We start from the raw sequence: 17098 nt of genomic DNA on the forward strand, positions 1-17098 counted from the left end.
AGCTGAGGCTTGAATAATTAAAAGAAACCAAGAAAGGCATGCCGTATGCATGCCTATGGTACCAGCTCCTTGGAGGCTGAGGCAGGAGAGTCCACTTGAGGCGAGGAGTTTGGGCTAGCCTGGGCAACATAGTGAGACACTGTCTCAAAAAAAAAAAAACCTAAAAAATGAAAGAAACCAGTCATGCGAAGAGATAGGGAAAGTACATTTTAGGCAAAAAGAACAAGTGCAAAGGATTCGAGGGCCCTGGGACAGGCATTATGACACAATGGATGGATAAGATCTCTAGTTCCTTAATAAACAGACTGATTAGACTCTTGGCTGTGCCACTTGCCAGTGGTCCAACTCTGGACAAGTTACTAATCTCTTAAACTTTGAATTTTATATTCTATAAAATGATATTACTGTTTCATAGAGTTGTGTGCATAAATCATTAACATAGGAGTCCTGAGACTTAAAAAGGCATACTTGCAAGATAGGCCCTTAGCTGGTGTCTGGGAACTTTGCTTTCAGTGTATCTAGTCAACACTTAACCAACAGGAGTAGTTCATTACGCCTAGACTATTTGTACAAATTATATGATTTACGCTGAAAATCTGCTTTCCTCCTTAACGTCTGGAATTTTTGTATGTGCGAAATCACCTATATTAAAACAATGAAAAGCTATAAGGTAAAAACGGTAATAAAAGTCTGATTCCTATAAAAGTATAGATATAGCCAGAAGTTAACCAGCCATTGTTCCCTGACTTTCTTACTGCTGCGACTACTTACTGCTTAACACCATGTATCCTCCCTAACAGGTGCAAGATTTGTGACTTCCCCAGTTGCTTCTATAGATAGCATTGCTATTGTAAAGCCTAGGACTGGTCTTTGAGATGTTTTTTAGACTGTGCATTTAGGGGGGCCCACTGATGTCAGCCAGACCTGTGGACAGATGTGAGAATGGATCCAACAAGCCTTGAGACCCCCTACTAGGAAATCTCCGAACTCAGAAGATTTCTGCTTCCCAACCCCATGAGTTCGTCCCCAGCCAATCAGCAGACCCAGCTTCCTAGCCCTTTGTTCACCAAGCCACCTTTAAAAACCTTAGCCCCCAGATTCTCAAGGAGATGAATTTGAAAAATTACTCCCATCTCCTCACCTGGTGCCTTATGAAATAAAACTCTTTCTCCACTGCAACACCTGCTGTCTCAGTGTACTGGCCTTTCCTGGGCAGTGGACAAGGGACTTAGTTGGGCTATAACATGTGCTGGGCAGAGGGACATGACCAGTCCCCCAATAAAATCCTTGGGCACTGACTCTCTAATGAGCTTCCCTGGTAGAAACATGGCACACGTTGCTGATTTTCACTGCTTGGAAGAGTGAGCTCTGTGTGGTGTCTCACAGCAGGAAGCCTTAGGAAGCCTGCACATAGATTCCTTCAGAATCCACCTGTGTCTTTTCCCCTTATGATCATGTCTCCTTACTATCCAGCTGCAATAAATCTTAGTTCTGACTACAACTACGGGACTCATACAACTATGGGACTCATAACACTATGCTGAGTCCTACCTATATGAGTCTTATAGTTGTATGAGTCCTTCTAGGGAATCTCTGAATGCCGGGCTAGTCTTGGGGACCCCTCAACATAGGTTGACCCTGAGGATTAAATGGCGTAATACATATATTCAGTGCAATACTTAGCTCATGTTAAGTTCTCAAAATAAGAATGATGATGCTCTTGGTGGCCATGTGGATGATCAGCATAGAGCCATACACAGGATAGGAGCTCAGTGTCAATCATTCCATCCTTTCTCTCCACCCTCTCCCACTATATGGCCTCATATCTCTTAGCCTCTTACTGAATGCACAATCCAATACTTTCATAACAGCATTTCACTGCTGGCAAGTACCTCAAATTCAGCCTCCCATTTAGACGTATCAGACCAGAGCCCCAAGGAGTCAAAACGAAATGTTCTGGGTCATATCATGAGTTGGTGGCAGAGTTGAGACAAGAACCCAGGTTTGCCCTCTTGGTCCTACACTAGCTTTACAGTGACTTGGTGTATGTGATGCAGATTAGGAGTAAGCTACCTTAACCTTCAAACAGGTTGTCAAGAACTCAGGCTGCCATGGAAATGTTTCCTCCTCCTCCTGGGAAAAAAAGAAGGAACCTGAAAGCTAGAAAGAGAAAAAAAACTTTAAATCAGCCCAGTCCTACACTGAATGACTGTTACCTGATCTAAAGGCAGGGCGAGATGATCCCCTGCATCTCCCTTTCAAAGGCACTGCTGAATCCGGGCGAGCGGCAGTGGGCAGGAGGAACCACGCTAGATGAACAGTCAGTATCACCCAGAGCTGCACAAAAGGGCAAAGGAGACACAGGGGAGAGCCAGTGCCACCGCCTGGACGACCCCAGCAGAGAGCCCAGAGCAGGATGACAGCAGGTCAACAGAATCCTCAGGTCGGTGCCAGCTGCTCAGAATCCTGGGCCGTATATGGAATGAGGAGACAGGAGCCTGGAAGAGACCACTGAACCACCTGGGCCCAGTCTAGAAGAGAACTCGCCCCCGCCCCCGCCCACCAGGTAGCGTGCGAATGGGGTGAGCAAGAAAGGGTCAGGGCAGAAATGCTGCTGGACAGCCGATGTGATGCTCCTGCCGGGAGATGAGATGCAGACTCCGGAGATGTGGCCAAGTGGTGGCTTCTCTCACATCTCAGGAGTGCTGGAAACAGCGGCGGTGGGGGGGGGGGCGACAAGTCCAGCCCTTACTGGTGGCTCCACAGCCTGACAGACACACAGCGTCTGTGCGGGAAGCTCAGGGGACCCACCGGAAGAGGTCACCTCAGCGCCCACAATCTCCCCATCAAGGCTGGGGGGCCAGAAGTGTGACCCCCCGTTTCCAGCCCTAGGGCCTGTTCCGCTGTAGCCTGCCCAGAGGGGGCCCCCCCCCCGTCCCCTCGTCCCCCGTCCTTGGTCCTGCCTGGCCTTCAGCCCAGCATGGTCACCCCGCCCTCAGCCTCGGACAGATCCCAGTCCGAAGGGAGAGGCCAAGGCATGCCAAGATCTCCCCGGGCTTGCTCTGGGTCGCTGGTCCCTGGCCCCTGGGAAGTGCGGGAGGGAAGTCCCCTAGGCCAACTTCCCAGGGGCAAGCCCGCCTCTGCCCCAGGAAGAGCAGAGATTCACTACCTGTCTGGCTGGTGGCACCAGGGGTCTGGACCTGAACTGGAGTGGCTGCAGGGGCTGGCTTGAGAGGGGTTCCATGCTAGAGGGTATGTCAAAGCCCAAAACTGCCCTGAGCCTGCCAGGTTGGCACCCCACCTGAGACCCTCTTCTCCCTCCCCTGAGCGCTCCAGGCACGTTGGCCCAGGGGGAGTGTGCTCCTGTACCTTGGGACCACCCGCCACAGCCCTTGGTCAGCACTCCTCTTCTGCCACGCTGGCACCCCCACCGTACACACAACACACGTTGACTTGGTCTTGTCGTCCTGATCTGTTGCCCTTCCAGCCTCTGCACCTGCCGCCCAGCTCTGCTCTTCTTTGCAGCACTGGCCACAGTTACTGCCCTACCTCCAGGATATCGGGGGTCCGGGTTTCAGACCTCTGCAATAAAGCCAGTAACACAATTTTTTTTGTTTTTTATTTGTTTCCAGTGCATATAAAAGTTATCTTCACACTATACCATAGTCTATTAGGTGTGCAATAATATGATGTCCAAAAAATATGTACCTTAATTTCTAAAAAGCTTAATTACTTAAAAATGATAACAATCATCTGAGCCTTCAGCAAGTTGTAACCTTTTTACTGGTGGAGGGTCTTGCCTCCATGCTCACGGTTGCTGTTGATCAGGGTGCTGATTTCCGAGGGATGGGGTGGCTGTGGCAATTTAGTAAAATAAGAGAACAATGAACTTTGCTGCATAGATTGACTCTTCCTTTTGTAAAATGTTTCTCAGCAGCATGCAATTACCCACAGTAGAACTTCTTTCAAAATTGCAGTCCATTTTCTCGAACCTTCCTGCTGTTTTATCAACTAAGTTTGCATAAACCCTTTGTTGTCATTTCAACAACATTCACAGTATCTTCACCAGGAGTAACTTCCATCTCAAGGAACCGCTTACTTTGCGCATCCATAAGAAGTAACTCCTCCTCTATTCAAGTTTTATCATGAGATTGCAGCAATTCCATGACACCTTCAGGCTCCATTTCCAGATCCTTTGCTATTTCTACCCTATCTGCAGTTTCATCCTCCAAGGAAGTCTTAAACTCCTCAAAATCATCCATGACAGTTGGAATCAACTTCTTCCAAATTCCTATTAATGTTGATATGTTAACCTCTTCCCATGAATCACGAATGTTCTTAATGGTATCTGGAATGCTGAATCTTTCCCAGAAGGTTTTCAATTTGCTTTGCTCAGATGCATCAGAGGAGTCACTGTCTATGGCAGCTGTGGCCATAGAAAATGTATTTCTGACAATGAGAATTGAAAGTCAAAATTACTGTGCTACGAGCTGGGAATATAACTGTGAGTGAGACAGACATGGTCTGTGCCCTCTTGGAGTTTATGCTGTAACGGAAGGAGCAAGATATTAAATACTGCCCAAAGTATGTAATTACACAGTCATGCCTTGTTTTATTGTGTTTTGCTTTATTGCACTTTGCAGAAATCATGTTTTTTTACAAATTGAAGGTTCATGGCAACCCTGCATCGAGCAAGTCTATAGGCACCATTTTTCCAACACTATGTGCTCACTTCATGTCTCTGTGTGACATTTCAGTAATTCTCACAGTATTTCAAACTTTTTCATTATTATTGTTATATCTGTTATGGTGACCTGTGATCAGTGACCTTTGATGTTACTATTTGTTTTGGGGACACAATGAACCAGACCCATATAATTCAGCAAATTTAATCAATAACTGTTATGCATGTTCTGACTGCTCCACTGATTGGCTGTTCTCCCATCTCTCTCCTTCATCTCTAGTCTATTATCTGTAGCAAACAGTATTGTACCCAGGCCAATTAATAACCTGACCATGGCCTCTAAGTGTTTGAGTGAAAGGAAGAGTCAAATGTCTGTCACTTTAAGTCAAAAGCTAGACATGATTAATCTCAGTGAGGAAGGCATGCTAAAAGCTGGGATAGGCTGGGAAGCTAGGCTTCTGCACCAGTTAGCCAAGTTGTGAATGCCAAAAAGTTTTCTGAAGGAAATTAAAAGTGCACGCATGAATGATAAGAAAGAGAAACAGCTTTATTGCTAATGTGGACAAAGTTTCAATGGCCCGCAGAGAAGAACAAACTGGGTACAACATTACTTAATCCAAACCCTAATCCAGAGCAAGGCCTTAACTCTCTTCAATTCTATGAAGGCTGAGAGAGGAGGAAGCTGCAGAAGTACAGTTGGAAGCTAGGGGAGGTTGGTTCATGAGGTTTAAGCAAAGAAAGCATGTGTATAACATAAAAGTGCAAGGCAGAGCAGCAAGTTCTAATGGAGAAGCTGAGGCAGGTTATCCAGAAGATCTAGCTAAGATGATTGATGAACTTGGCTAGACAAAAAAAAAATGGATTTCCACTGTAGACAAAAGAAGCCATTGGAAGAAGAAGCCATTAGGGGCTATCACAGTTGAGAAGAGAAGTCAATGCCTGGCTTCAAAGCTTGAAAGGACAGGCTGACCCTCTTGTTATAGGCTAATGCAGTTGACAACTTTAAGTTAAAGTAATGCCCATTTTACTATTCCAAAAATCCCAGGGCCCTTCAGAATTATGCTAAATCTACTCTGATTGTGCTCTATAAATGGAACAACAAAGTGTAGATGACAGCGCATCTGTTTATAGCATGATTTACTGAATCTTTTAAGCACGTTATTGAGACCTACCACTCAGAAATAAGGATTCCTTTTAGAACACTACTGCTGATTGATGGTGCACCTGGTAACTCAAGAACTCTGATGGAGATGTACAAGGAGATCAGTGTTGTTTTCATGCTGCTAACACAATATCCATTCTACAGATCAAAAAATGATTTTCATAGGAACCCAATAAATATCTGGTGATGGGGCTGCTCCAAATAATGGAAGTGGATGGATGAGTGAGGATAAATGAATGAAGTTAAGAATGAATGCAAAATGGTGCCCCAGCCGTCACAAACTAGACCAAAATTTTCAGTTCATTGGATTTGACCCACAGATAGTTTTTGACTGTGAATTCTAAGGCTGAGGAGAGATGATGGTACTAAGTACTTCCTGTGTTTACCCTGAGCAATCAAAAAGGCTTCCTAGGGGCAGAGTGTGGGGAGTGACATCTCCCTGCTCAGGGTAAGCTCATGAGGCAAAGGAAACTCTCTCAAGAAAGAATATGAAAACACGAGGGTTGTCTGATGAGCCAAAGATCCTGTTTGCAGGACATTAGGAAGTAAAGGAGTATTTAGGGATTATCAGTACTGATTGAATTGACTCCAAACCTCACCTATTGCAGCAATAGGTTAGGACACCTTGGATTCAATGGCCCAGCGTTCTCCTTGATCTGCAGCTGGGACCTGGCCTGGCAGCCCACAGAAGCAACTCGGGGTCAGCTTACCTCAGTGCCAAGCCCGGGCAGCTATCAAGGTAGGTCCCCACTGCACTCTGAGCATAGACTGTCATCGTGAACTGAAGCGATGGGTTGAGGTCCCTGTCACCTCTGAGTTTTCATGATTCCAGGATTCTGCCTTATTGTTAGAGAGGTGCACAGGCAGGGCATGTGGGCCAGTAGGAGCAAACCAGGTGAGAGATCAGAGACCCAGGGCTGGGCCTCTGCTTGAAGAATCCTCAGTCTAGAAGCCCTCGGGCCCCCTCAGATCCGTTGGCACTGCACCCTCAGACAGCGTGAGCACCTCGTCAACTGCTCCCTTCCCCATGACTGAAGCCCCAGCATCTTTGCCTCTTTCCTTTGGGTTAGGGTGTCAGAAGCGCCAGTGGACAGACGGACATGCATTCTTCACTGGCCTCTCACTGTGTGTGCTTGTGCACATGCAGCTAGAAGCAGACATGACTCAACAAGGCCCCATCTGCTTGGGGAGCATCTTTGAGACCAGAGGGGAGATGGACTTGGGGAAGGATGAGGAGACAAACACAGGTGTCATGGGGACCCAGGGAGAGGGCAGAGATATGAGAAAAGGCTTCAGCATGTGAACTGATACATACTGAGCACTCAGTAATGTGAGCCAGGCCCTGCTCTAAGTGTTTTTTATGTATTCTCTCTCTTTGTCTCACAGCAGCACCTATAGGGCACTATTATTACTCCCATTTCACAGATAAGGAATGGAGGCACGGTGAAGTTACCTAACTTGACCAGGGGGCTCAACTAGGAATGCAAACTTTTGCTGAGTCTTTTAAAGATTGGAGAGAGGATCGATGTGAAACTTTATAAGTGCTTGGTGCATTTCTACTGAATGAGCTGGCAAATAAATGAATGCATGGGTACATAAAGGCATAAATTATCAGGAAGCCCCACGGGGGTAGGAGTTAGGTCAAGGTAGGGTTAGAGAGAAGGTCCAGAGCTGAGTTGGGAAAGGTCAGACCAAAATGTAATGCCTGTAAGCAGCTGTGACCATAGCTAGAGGCTTCTCTCTGAGCTTCCTCCTGGTCACCTCCTCCTCCCATGTGACCAGGATCTGCCTCGTATTAAGTTCAAGGAGGCGGTTTTCTTCCAGACACTGCCTCACCAGGGTTAGATACACAACTTGCAGCCACAGGGCAAGGTCCAGGGGTTCAGATCTTTCCACCCCCTAATATAACGAGGCCTCCGAACCTCTTCTGGCTCCCAGAGAACGTGTGTCTGTCCGGGCGTCACCGCGGGAGCGTGGCCATGGTGCTCTGGAGTCTGGCGCTGGGAGCTCTCCTGGTGGTGACGGTGCTGTACCTGTGCCTGCCAGGGCTTCTCCGACAACGCGGGCCCCAGGAGCCCCCTCTGGACAAGGGCACAGTGCCCTGGCTGGGCCATGCCATGGCTTTCCGGAAGAATACGTTTGGATTCCTGAAGCGCATGTGGACCAAGCACGGGGATGTGTTCACAGTGCAGCTGGCAGGCCAGTACTTCACCTTCGTCATGGACCCCCTCTCCTTCGGTCCCATCCTCAAGGAAACACAGAAGAAACTAGACTTTTTGAAATATGCAAAAGAACTTGTTCAAAAGACATTTGGATACTACACCAAGGGAGAGAACAAACAGAAGATGCTCTTGGCCAGCAACAAGTACCTGAGGGGGCATAACTTGGAGGATCTCAATGAGGTCGTGGTGGACACCCTGTCCCTAATAATGCTGGGGCCCAGAGGCCGAAGTCTGGATGCCAGGGGCTGGCGTGAGGATGGCCTCTTTCACTTCTGCTATAACACCATGTTCAAGGCTGGCTACTTGAGCTTGTTTGGCCTCACAAAGGACAAGGAGCAGGACTTGCGACAGGCAGAGGAGTTATTCACCCACTTCCTCAGGTTTGTCCATCTTTTCCCCAGGTGTGTCTATTCCCTGCTGGGGCCCCGAGAGTGGCTAGAAATGGGCCGACTACAGCGTTTCTTTCCCAAGATGCTCTCTGCTAAACACAACCAGGAGAAGGGACACGTAAGCAAGTGGCTATGCTGCATGCGTCAGTTTCTGAGGGAGCACGGAGCAGCCCCAGACCTGCAGGACAGGTTCAGCTTCACAATGCTCTGGGTCTCCCAGGTGAACACAGGGCCTGCGGCTTTCTGGGCCCTCCTGTTCCTCCTGAAGCACCCAGAAGCCATGCATGCTGTGAGGGAGGAGGCCTCCCAGGTCCTGGGTGGGGCGAGGCTGGCGGCTGGACAGTCCTTCCCCTTCCAGCGGGGTGCCCTGCGCTGCACCCCGGTGCTGGACAGTGTGATGGAGGAGACGCTGCGGCTGCGGGCTGCGCCCACGCTCTGCAGGGCTGCGAGCGAGGACTGCGTGCTGAAGACGGCCAGTGGGAAGCAGTACCTGTGCCGGCGCGGGGACATCGTGACCCTCTTTCCCTACCTGTCAGTGCACATGGACCCTGACATCCACCCTGAGCCCACGGCCTTCAAGTACGATCGCTTCCTCAACCCTGATGGCAGCCGAAAGGTAGACTTCTACAAGGCGGGCAAGAAGATCCCCCACTACACCATGTCCTGGGGCTCGGGCCTCTCCATGTGCCCTGGGAGGTTCTTCGCCCTCAGCGAGATGAAGCTCTTTGTCCTGCTCATGGTCACACACTTTGACCTAGAGCTAGTGGACCCTTACATGCCTGTGCCCCAAGTTGACCCCACGCGCTTGGGCTTTGGTGTCTCGCACCCCATCCAGGACCTGCGCTTCCGCTACCGCCTGCAGCCTGCAGAGTGAGCTCCACAAGCCCGGGCTAGCCGGACAGAGGCTCCTGCCTCGGCTCCCCCTCCTCTCTCCTCTGCAGCCCCAGACTCCCACCTCCACCCCTCTGGTTCTGTGGCACTTCCTGCCTGTGTCCTGCTCACCCTCCATTTCTCACCCCTTGGTCCTGTCACACGCTTGTCATTCTCTCCTTAAAACACCATTTCTCACGGTGCGTCCTGCATGGCCCTCCTCTCGCAGGAAGCCCAGCGCACGGGGAAGTGTCTGCGGGCCACCCCACTGGAGACGGCGCCTGCCCTGAGAAGTCCTGCAGTGCAGAACTGGTGCCCACCAGGAACGCGCCATCTGGCAAATCCTACCCACTACCCTCCGCCTTGCTTTACTTCTGTTCCCCAACATTTATTCCACATCCGGTAAAATTCAGGTTCTAGAACAGTGTCTTCCAATAGAAATATAAGATAATATAATGTGGAAGCTACATGTGTAATTTTAAATTTTCTAGCAGATACATTTTTAAAACATAAAGAGAGAAATAAATCATTTTTTGAATACATTGTACTTAACTGAGTAGACCCAAAATATTAACATGTGATCAATATCAAAAGTATTAGTGACAAATCTTTACATTCCTTTTCTCATCCTGTCTTCAATATCCGGTGTCTGGGGTCCCCTCGGCACTTCCCAAGCCAACTGGCCACAGGCCTGGTGCCCAGTAGCCCCTGGGGGAGCAGCTGTGTGGGGAGCGCGGGCGGAGAAGCTCTGCCTTCACGGTAGCTGCTCTGCAAGGTCCCCCTTAGTGCCCTTGTCTCCCCCGTGCACCCCCTCCTCAGGGTGGTCTCTACCCCCTTGGTTGCCATGATCACTGCTGAGCTCAGAGCTTTCTCCTACCCCCAGACCCCCGGGAGGCCCTCAGCTCCTGTGACTCCGCTTGGCCCACACAGAACTCAGCCTGTGTGCCCTGCCTCTTCCCTGAACCTCCCTCCCCCTGACTTCCCTGCCTCTCTGGTCAGGACACTGCCGTCCAGTCAGGCCCCAGTCCTGTCCCCCTGTTCTCCTGTGATGTCTCTGAAATGTGTCCCCTCCTCCCACCCTGCAGCCATCCCTATACCTGTCCCCTCTGCATGTCTCTCCACACCAGGCCTGCCTGGCCCTCTGTCCACCTGCTGCCAGAGGCCTCTTTCCACAGGCGTCTCTGATTGTCACTGTTTTGCTTGCCCGGCTCCCCCTTGCCCTCACACACCTGACTTTTAAGTTTTGCCACAATTGTTCCCCAAATTTCTTACCCAGTGCATTGTGACTTTGCCAGCTTTCATGGCTTTTCCTTCAGTGCCAGCTGCTGCTAGCAGCCATCTTGGATTTCACCCTCCCATCCTTTGGCCAGAGTGGTCCCTCCCCCTGGGCTGCCCCAGCACCATTTGTATCACAGCACCTACATGATCTGTCATTGTTTCCTGTGTCCTGGTTTCCTCCTGCTTCCCCCTGCCCCAAGCTGCAGCCCACTAAGGCCTGGTATATTCATTCACTTCTCACCTTCACTTCCCTAAGTCCTGATTAAATTGTAGAAACCGGATTTCTATTATTGGCTCATTTATTTCCTGTCCTGAAATCATTTCTTGTTCCTCCAAGGCCTAAGCCTTGAGGCATATGACATGGAGACAATACACAGTGTTGGGTTGCACGCACAGGAGGGGGGCAATGGGGCTGGGATGTAGGGGTCTGTCCTTGGAAAACAAACCAATGACCTCCCCACACAGCCAGGCCCTGTGCCCAGTCCACTGGGGAGGGTTAAGGGCACGGGGCCTTCACACACCTCCTGGGCCCTGCCCAGACCTCAGTGCTGTGTCCCTTCCTTCCCCACACCCAAAGGATTAGCCCCAGAGGGCTTGCTTGGGACCGAGGTGGCCTCAGTTGTTGGCGGGGAGGTGAACACAGGGTACACCTCATGCTCGGGGATGTCCACCGTAACTCCAGGTAGCAGTGAGCACCCCCACTGGGTGTGCACAGACAATCCAATGGCCACCTGCCAGCAGGTGAGGGGTCCTGGCGCCTGTGGTTCTGTGTCCCCTGCATGAGGACGGCTGGTCACTGCCTGCTCCGACCCAGCAGATCTGTCCCTCAATGCCTCATTGATGCACCAAATGTTTTCTCCCTCTCACCGCTGTCCTCAGCAGGACCCCAGGGGAAAGCCTACGGAACGCATTCTCTCTGAGGGTTGCTCGCAGCAGAGCAGGATGGGGTGACTCTCCGGGGTGGGATCCAGGCGCCTGGGAAAGGAGGGGATGTGTTTCACAGGGAGTGACTGCTGAGACACTCTCACCTCACCTCCTGGAGCTGAGGGCGGCCAGCAGCCCTGCCTCAGGCCAAGCGGCTCCTGCACTTCTCCGGGGCAGCCCAGGCAAGAGGCTCCACCCTGCCTCAGAGCCTGAGGGTCAGGGACGCCCGGGGGCTTTCCCGAGACCCCTGGGAACGGGTTGGCAGTGCGGTCAGGAGGCCCGGCCTTGCAGGCCTTTGGGAAGACAGTGAGCAGCAGGAGGGACCACGGCCCAGGCCGGGCAGTGAGGTCAGGACGGAGGAGGCCCTGGTGGCCTGGGCTGTGGGGGATGGCCGGGTGCAGTGTGGGCCCCGGAGACAGTGACAGGGAACAACAGGCGCCTGCAGCTCGCCCCTCCTGTCTTTTGGACACAGGCACTAGTTGTCAGGCATCTGTCTTTTGCAAACTGTATCCACTCACCTACACACACACAGAAAGACACACAGGAAACCCACGGGCACATACCCAGACCCACTTGGACACAGTGACACATACACAGCCACGTACTATGCACGGTCCACACAGCAACACAGACACACATGCACACAAACACACACACACACACACACACACAAACACACACACACACACACCAATGCTGCTGTGACAAGCCCTGCCCCGTCCCTTCTGGGCACCTAGACCCCGTTGGTGGGCCCTGGCTGTAGCTCAGCAGCCAGGCTGGCTCGGGAACATAAGTCCCTTGCGGGGCAAGATTTCAGGAGCTCTAAAATAGAAGCCCTTCCTCGGTGTCCTCAAACAAAGAGCCGCCCTCAGATCTGGAGCTTGGCTTCCCAGGGCAGTGAGGGAGCTCAGAGTCCTTCCTGACGTGGGGACACGGGGCCTTGGGGACAGAGAACTGAGGCACCAGCTCTGAGTGGACGGGTGGGGAAGACACAGTGAGAAACACCAGGGACAACACCAAGCGAGGGCTGGGCTCATGACACATGTGCCGTGACCTGCCCCCTTAAGCCCAGGGGGGAGAAGAGAGAGGGCAGAACCCTGACCTGCTCACTGCTCTGTCCAGCAGTGGCTCACACTCGGAGCGACCCTGGCTCTGAGCACTGGCGGCGCACAGGAGAGCAAGGCTGCGCACCTGCCACTGGCCCTGCCTCGTGGAGCTCACCTTCACTCGGGCCTTGGGCCTCTGCCCTCCCTTCTCCCCACCTGTGTGGCGGGCTGTGCTCAGCTATGTGGGACAGACGTGGTGGGACGTGGCAGGTTGTGCCAGGTGGCCCCGTGGGGGGGGGAGGAGCAGGGAGCCCTTAGAAGCTGGAGAGACGGCGATGATGTCACTGTGGGCTGCAGGTCCCTGGGAAGGTTTCTCTGTGGACGCGTTGGGGGCGGGGAGGACGCCCTGCCCATCCGAGACATGAGGAGAAAAGCACCCAGGCAGGGAACATCCGTCAGGAATCTTTAGGTTCCTCGTAACAAAGCAACGTGCCCCCCACGGAAACGGAATTTATTGGTTCACACAACTGCCAAGTCCAGGGCAGGAAGAGCCGCAGCCGAGACTCGGTTCTGAGGCTCCAGAGCCGCCCTCAGGACCTGCTCCCCCGCCTGCGCCACCCCCTTCACCTTCTGAAGCTTGGGTGATGCAGGAGCAGCTCCAGACCTCACCTCCTCTCAGCTTCAGTTTCACCCCTCTGTTCTAGAAGGTTCTATGGCATTGCATTTCACTGGCTCTGCCTGGATGGTGTGCCCACCCCCAGGCCAATCACTGTGCCCTGAGGAACATATGGTGGCAACGGGTTGGGTCCGAGGCTCCACCCAACCTCCACCCAAAGCACAGGGCAGAGTGACCCAGGAGTGGTTCCCTACAGTAAGTGGGATGTGTAGACAGGGGTGAGGGGATACCTGGCTGGAAATGGTCCTCCTTACATGACTGAGCCAGCAAGAGCAAAGGCACAGCAAGGAAGGTGCTGGAAACACCAAAGGGTGCCTGGTGTCAGGAAGGGAAAAGAGAGAGGAGCACTGTGCGGGCTGAGGGTTACATGGGGTTCCACTTGCAAAAGTGCCAGCCTTGAAGTCCAAGGAAGGTTCTGGACTTGATGGTGCAGGCCTCAGGGAGACCTGAAGGCTCCTGAGACAGTGCTCACTGCCCACCTCCTGCAGACTGCATGTGTTCTGGGCTGTGGGGGAGGTGAGGGAGTGAGCAGAGCAGACAGTGGGGGAAGGGCAGTTGAGGAAGAAGGCACAGCTGGAAGCCCCCAGGGGAGTGTGCCTGGAATGTCTGAGAAACAGCTCAGAAGCCAGGTCAGAAGTGCAGAGGGAGCCTGGGACTGGGACATCTTAAATAAAACTCATGGGAGTCCACTGTTTTGGACTAAGTGTCTGCACTGGACCCCAGTAGAACAGACAAACCAAATGGGGTCACTCCTATTTCAGCTTCATGTCATCACATTGGAGCTAAGTTGTTATCTGACCTTTCAGAAACTGGGAGAGAAAGTTAACAGCCAAGTTCCTAAACAGGCCAGTTTAATGAAGTCCCCTATGGTGTTTCCTTTTTACCTTATCCTAGAGTTCAGAGGCAACCTCTGTTTTAATCTTTACAAAAAAGGAACCTGAAGAAACCTAATGTCAACCACTCTGTTGGGCCTTTCAAAGTGACTTGGAAATGATCAATCCACTTTTTGTTCTATTTCTGCTTTATCAGCCCTTTTCTGTCTATAAAACCACCCTCTTCTGCTCAGATGGTTGGAACACTCCATCTGTCTTATGAAATGAATCTATTCCTGATTGATTGAATCTATTGCCTGAGTCTAGAATTGAAAATAAAGCCGATAGGCAAATAAAGCCGATCTAAACTAAGTCTGTGATAATTTTGTGTTTGGACAGGCTGCTGGTCTGAGGGAGGTGGCAGTGGAGGCTGAGAGTGTCAGGGTCCCTGTGCCCCCGGCTGCAGTTTAGATAACAGGAGAGAAGAGACAGGAAGTGCAGAGGTTGACCAGATGTATTGAGGTACAGAATATTAAGGCCTGCTTGGGGTCATATAAATTTATAAGGCTTGAGGTATGCCCCCATTTCCTGGAGAAGTTGGCCACTTCTTGAGGAAATGGGAATTGACAGCTCTGAGCTGTGCCTGGGGATGTTTATCCTGGACTTCCTGGATGGCCTAGGGTTGTTTATCCTGGGCCGTCCAGGGATGTTTACCCTAGGCTCATGCCCAGAACTGTTATGTGAGATCAGTCACTACAGGCCCCGGCTCCTGGCCAGATCCTCGACTTCACGTGACCAGAGCATATGCCTTTTTGGCGCCTTCCTTTGTTCAGACCACTATATAAACAGTATAAGAAAGTCCTAGAGCCGCTTCTTGGTGGCCATTTCTTCCTATCCAACTTTTGGAGTGTGGCTGCCTACCTGCTTGATATCCCAGCGTGTTGCCTTCACCACTGCCTGAGAGACTGCTGGGGAGAATTAGATTTCCCGTGTTGAGATGACCCGTGGTGATAAGCCTCCGGTGCTGCTAATGGGGTCCTAGTGGTGTGATCACTCTTTTGTGTTCTTCCCCTGCTGTACTATTCTCTTACTTTCTCTCTTTTTCACTTCCCCCTTAATAAGTGTAAGCAAAACTGCTGTGGCCTGTGGTGGTGTGTCCTGCGGATCGAGCTTAAATTAAAAAAAAGGTCTGTGCACAGCGATTGATAAAATTAATTATCAATACACCAAGAAACCAATGTGGCAACCCGGGCAGGAGAGTGTGGTGTCTTGCAAGCAAGTGACGACAGTGGAGGGACAAGGCCCGAGTGAGCGCCTGCTGCCCACGGCTGGTGACTGGGAACTGAGGAGGCCCCTGGAGAGAGCTCTGAGTGGACGCCCCGCGGAGAAGGGTCCAGTCCGCTCCCACCAGACGACGGTGGGGTCACTCAGGCTGGATTATCCCCGACGGCCCCTTGCTAGGGGAATGCTCAGCCTGCCTGTCCCCAAGGGCATTCATACCCGTCCCCTCTTCTTGGGCAGTGAGCCTGCTGCTCTCAGAGCAGGTGGACTGCGGAGCCTGGGCCGAGCCGGGGGCCAGGTGGCGTCCGAGCGCGGTGGCCAGGAAGGCCTTCAGGTGCTGGCGGAAGCGGCGGCTGGAGAAGGCGTAGAGGGCGGGAGTGAGGCAGCAGTGCAGGAAGGCCACGCTCTCCGTCACCTGCAGCGCGTAGTCCAGGCGCCGGCTGACCTCACGGTCCCCGAAGACGTGCAGGTCCAGCAGCGAGTGCAGAAACAGGGTGAGGTTGTACGGGAACCACAGCACGAAGAAGGCCACCACCAGGGCTGCGGCCGTTCTCAGAGCCCGGCCCTGGCCCGGCGGCCTGAGCCTGACCAGGACACAGCCGATGCGTGAGTAGAAGAAGACCATGGCCAGGAGGGGAAGCACGAAGCCCAGGAGGTTCTGCTGAAAGCGCAGGAAGAACTTCCAAGCGGCCCCGTGCCCGCCGAAGTCTGCGTGGCAGTTCCACACGCCCTTGGGGTTCTCCTGAGTCTGCACCAAGACCACGTCAGGGACGGAGACAGCCAGGGCCGTGGCCCACACCATGGCGGCCGGGAGCAGGCTCCTGGCGCGGGGCCGCAGCCTGTGCTGGGGCCGAGCGTGGACGATCTCCAGGTACTGGTCCAGGCTCAGGCAGCTGATGAAAAAGATGCCGCTGTAAAAGTTAATGGTGTAGAGCGTGCTCACCACCTTGCACAGGAAACTGCCAAACACCCAGTGCCAGGCCACGGAGATGCCCCAGAAGGGCAGGGTCACCACAAACAGCAGGTTGGAGACGGCCAGGTTCAGCAGGTAGAGCTCGGCCGTCCGCCTGCGAGGCACGGAGCGCAGCAGGACCACGAGAAGAAGCAGGTTCCCGCCCAGGCCCAGCACGAAGACCAGGCTGTAGAAGACCGGCAGGAAGACTCTGCCGAAGGACAGCACCGCGTCCTTCGTGCACAGCATGAAGGCCACGTCCTCCAGGTAGTCATAGTCGTAGAGGAAGCTGCTGTTTTCGGAACTGGCATCCTGGGTGGTGAATGGCAGCGGGGAGGCGGTGGCGGCCATGCCGGGAGGAAGCTCCGCTCTGGATGTTCTGCGGTGGGGTGGAAGCACGGTGAGACTCGGATTCCCTGCCTGTCTCCGCACCCACTCCTGCTGCTGCCCTGTGCTGTCCCGTAGCCTGGCCAATGCACCGCAGCGCCTGCGGTCTGACAAGGACAAGCACAAGCTTGAGAATGATAGGCCAGGTGTGGTGGCTCATGCCTATAATCCTACCACCCTGGGAGGGTGAGGAGGGAGGATCACTTGAGGTCAGGAGTTAGAGAGCAGACTGAGCAAGAGTGAGACCCCATCTCTACCAAAATAGAAAAAAAAAAAATAGCTGGGTGTGGTGGCGCATGCCTGCAGTCCCAGCTACTTGGGAGGCTGAGGCAGGAGGATCGCTTGAGCCCAGGAGTTTGAGGTTGCCGTGAGCTAGGCTGAGGCAATAGCACTCTATTCTGGGTGACAAAGTGAG

At 52.5% G+C, this 17098-nt stretch overlaps 3 protein-coding genes across 3 annotated transcripts in view; 1 reads left to right on the forward strand and 2 right to left on the reverse strand.

Annotated features, from left to right (window-relative positions):
• HIGD1A (HIG1 hypoxia inducible domain family member 1A) overlaps positions 1-17098 on the reverse strand; it is a 463894-nt gene that overhangs the window by 121003 nt on the left and 325793 nt on the right. The gene's annotated exons all lie outside the window — the stretch shown is intronic.
• On the forward strand, positions 6551-10865 carry LOC142873096 (7-alpha-hydroxycholest-4-en-3-one 12-alpha-hydroxylase-like). Its single transcript, XM_076006773.1, has 2 exons — positions 6551-6585; positions 7785-10865. Exon 2 carries the CDS (start codon positions 7826-7828, stop codon positions 9329-9331), a length of 1506 nt encoding a protein of 501 aa, XP_075862888.1. The 5' UTR covers positions 6551-6585; positions 7785-7825; the 3' UTR covers positions 9332-10865.
• Positions 15254-16694, reverse strand: LOC142873112 (atypical chemokine receptor 2-like). The gene has a single exon (XM_076006774.1). It carries the CDS (start codon positions 16645-16647, stop codon positions 15487-15489), a length of 1161 nt encoding a protein of 386 aa, XP_075862889.1. The 5' UTR covers positions 16648-16694; the 3' UTR covers positions 15254-15486.

Source organism: Microcebus murinus, chromosome 1 (genome assembly GCF_040939455.1).
Source record: "Microcebus murinus isolate Inina chromosome 1, M.murinus_Inina_mat1.0, whole genome shotgun sequence".
Lineage (NCBI taxonomy): Eukaryota > Metazoa > Chordata > Mammalia > Primates > Cheirogaleidae > Microcebus > Microcebus murinus.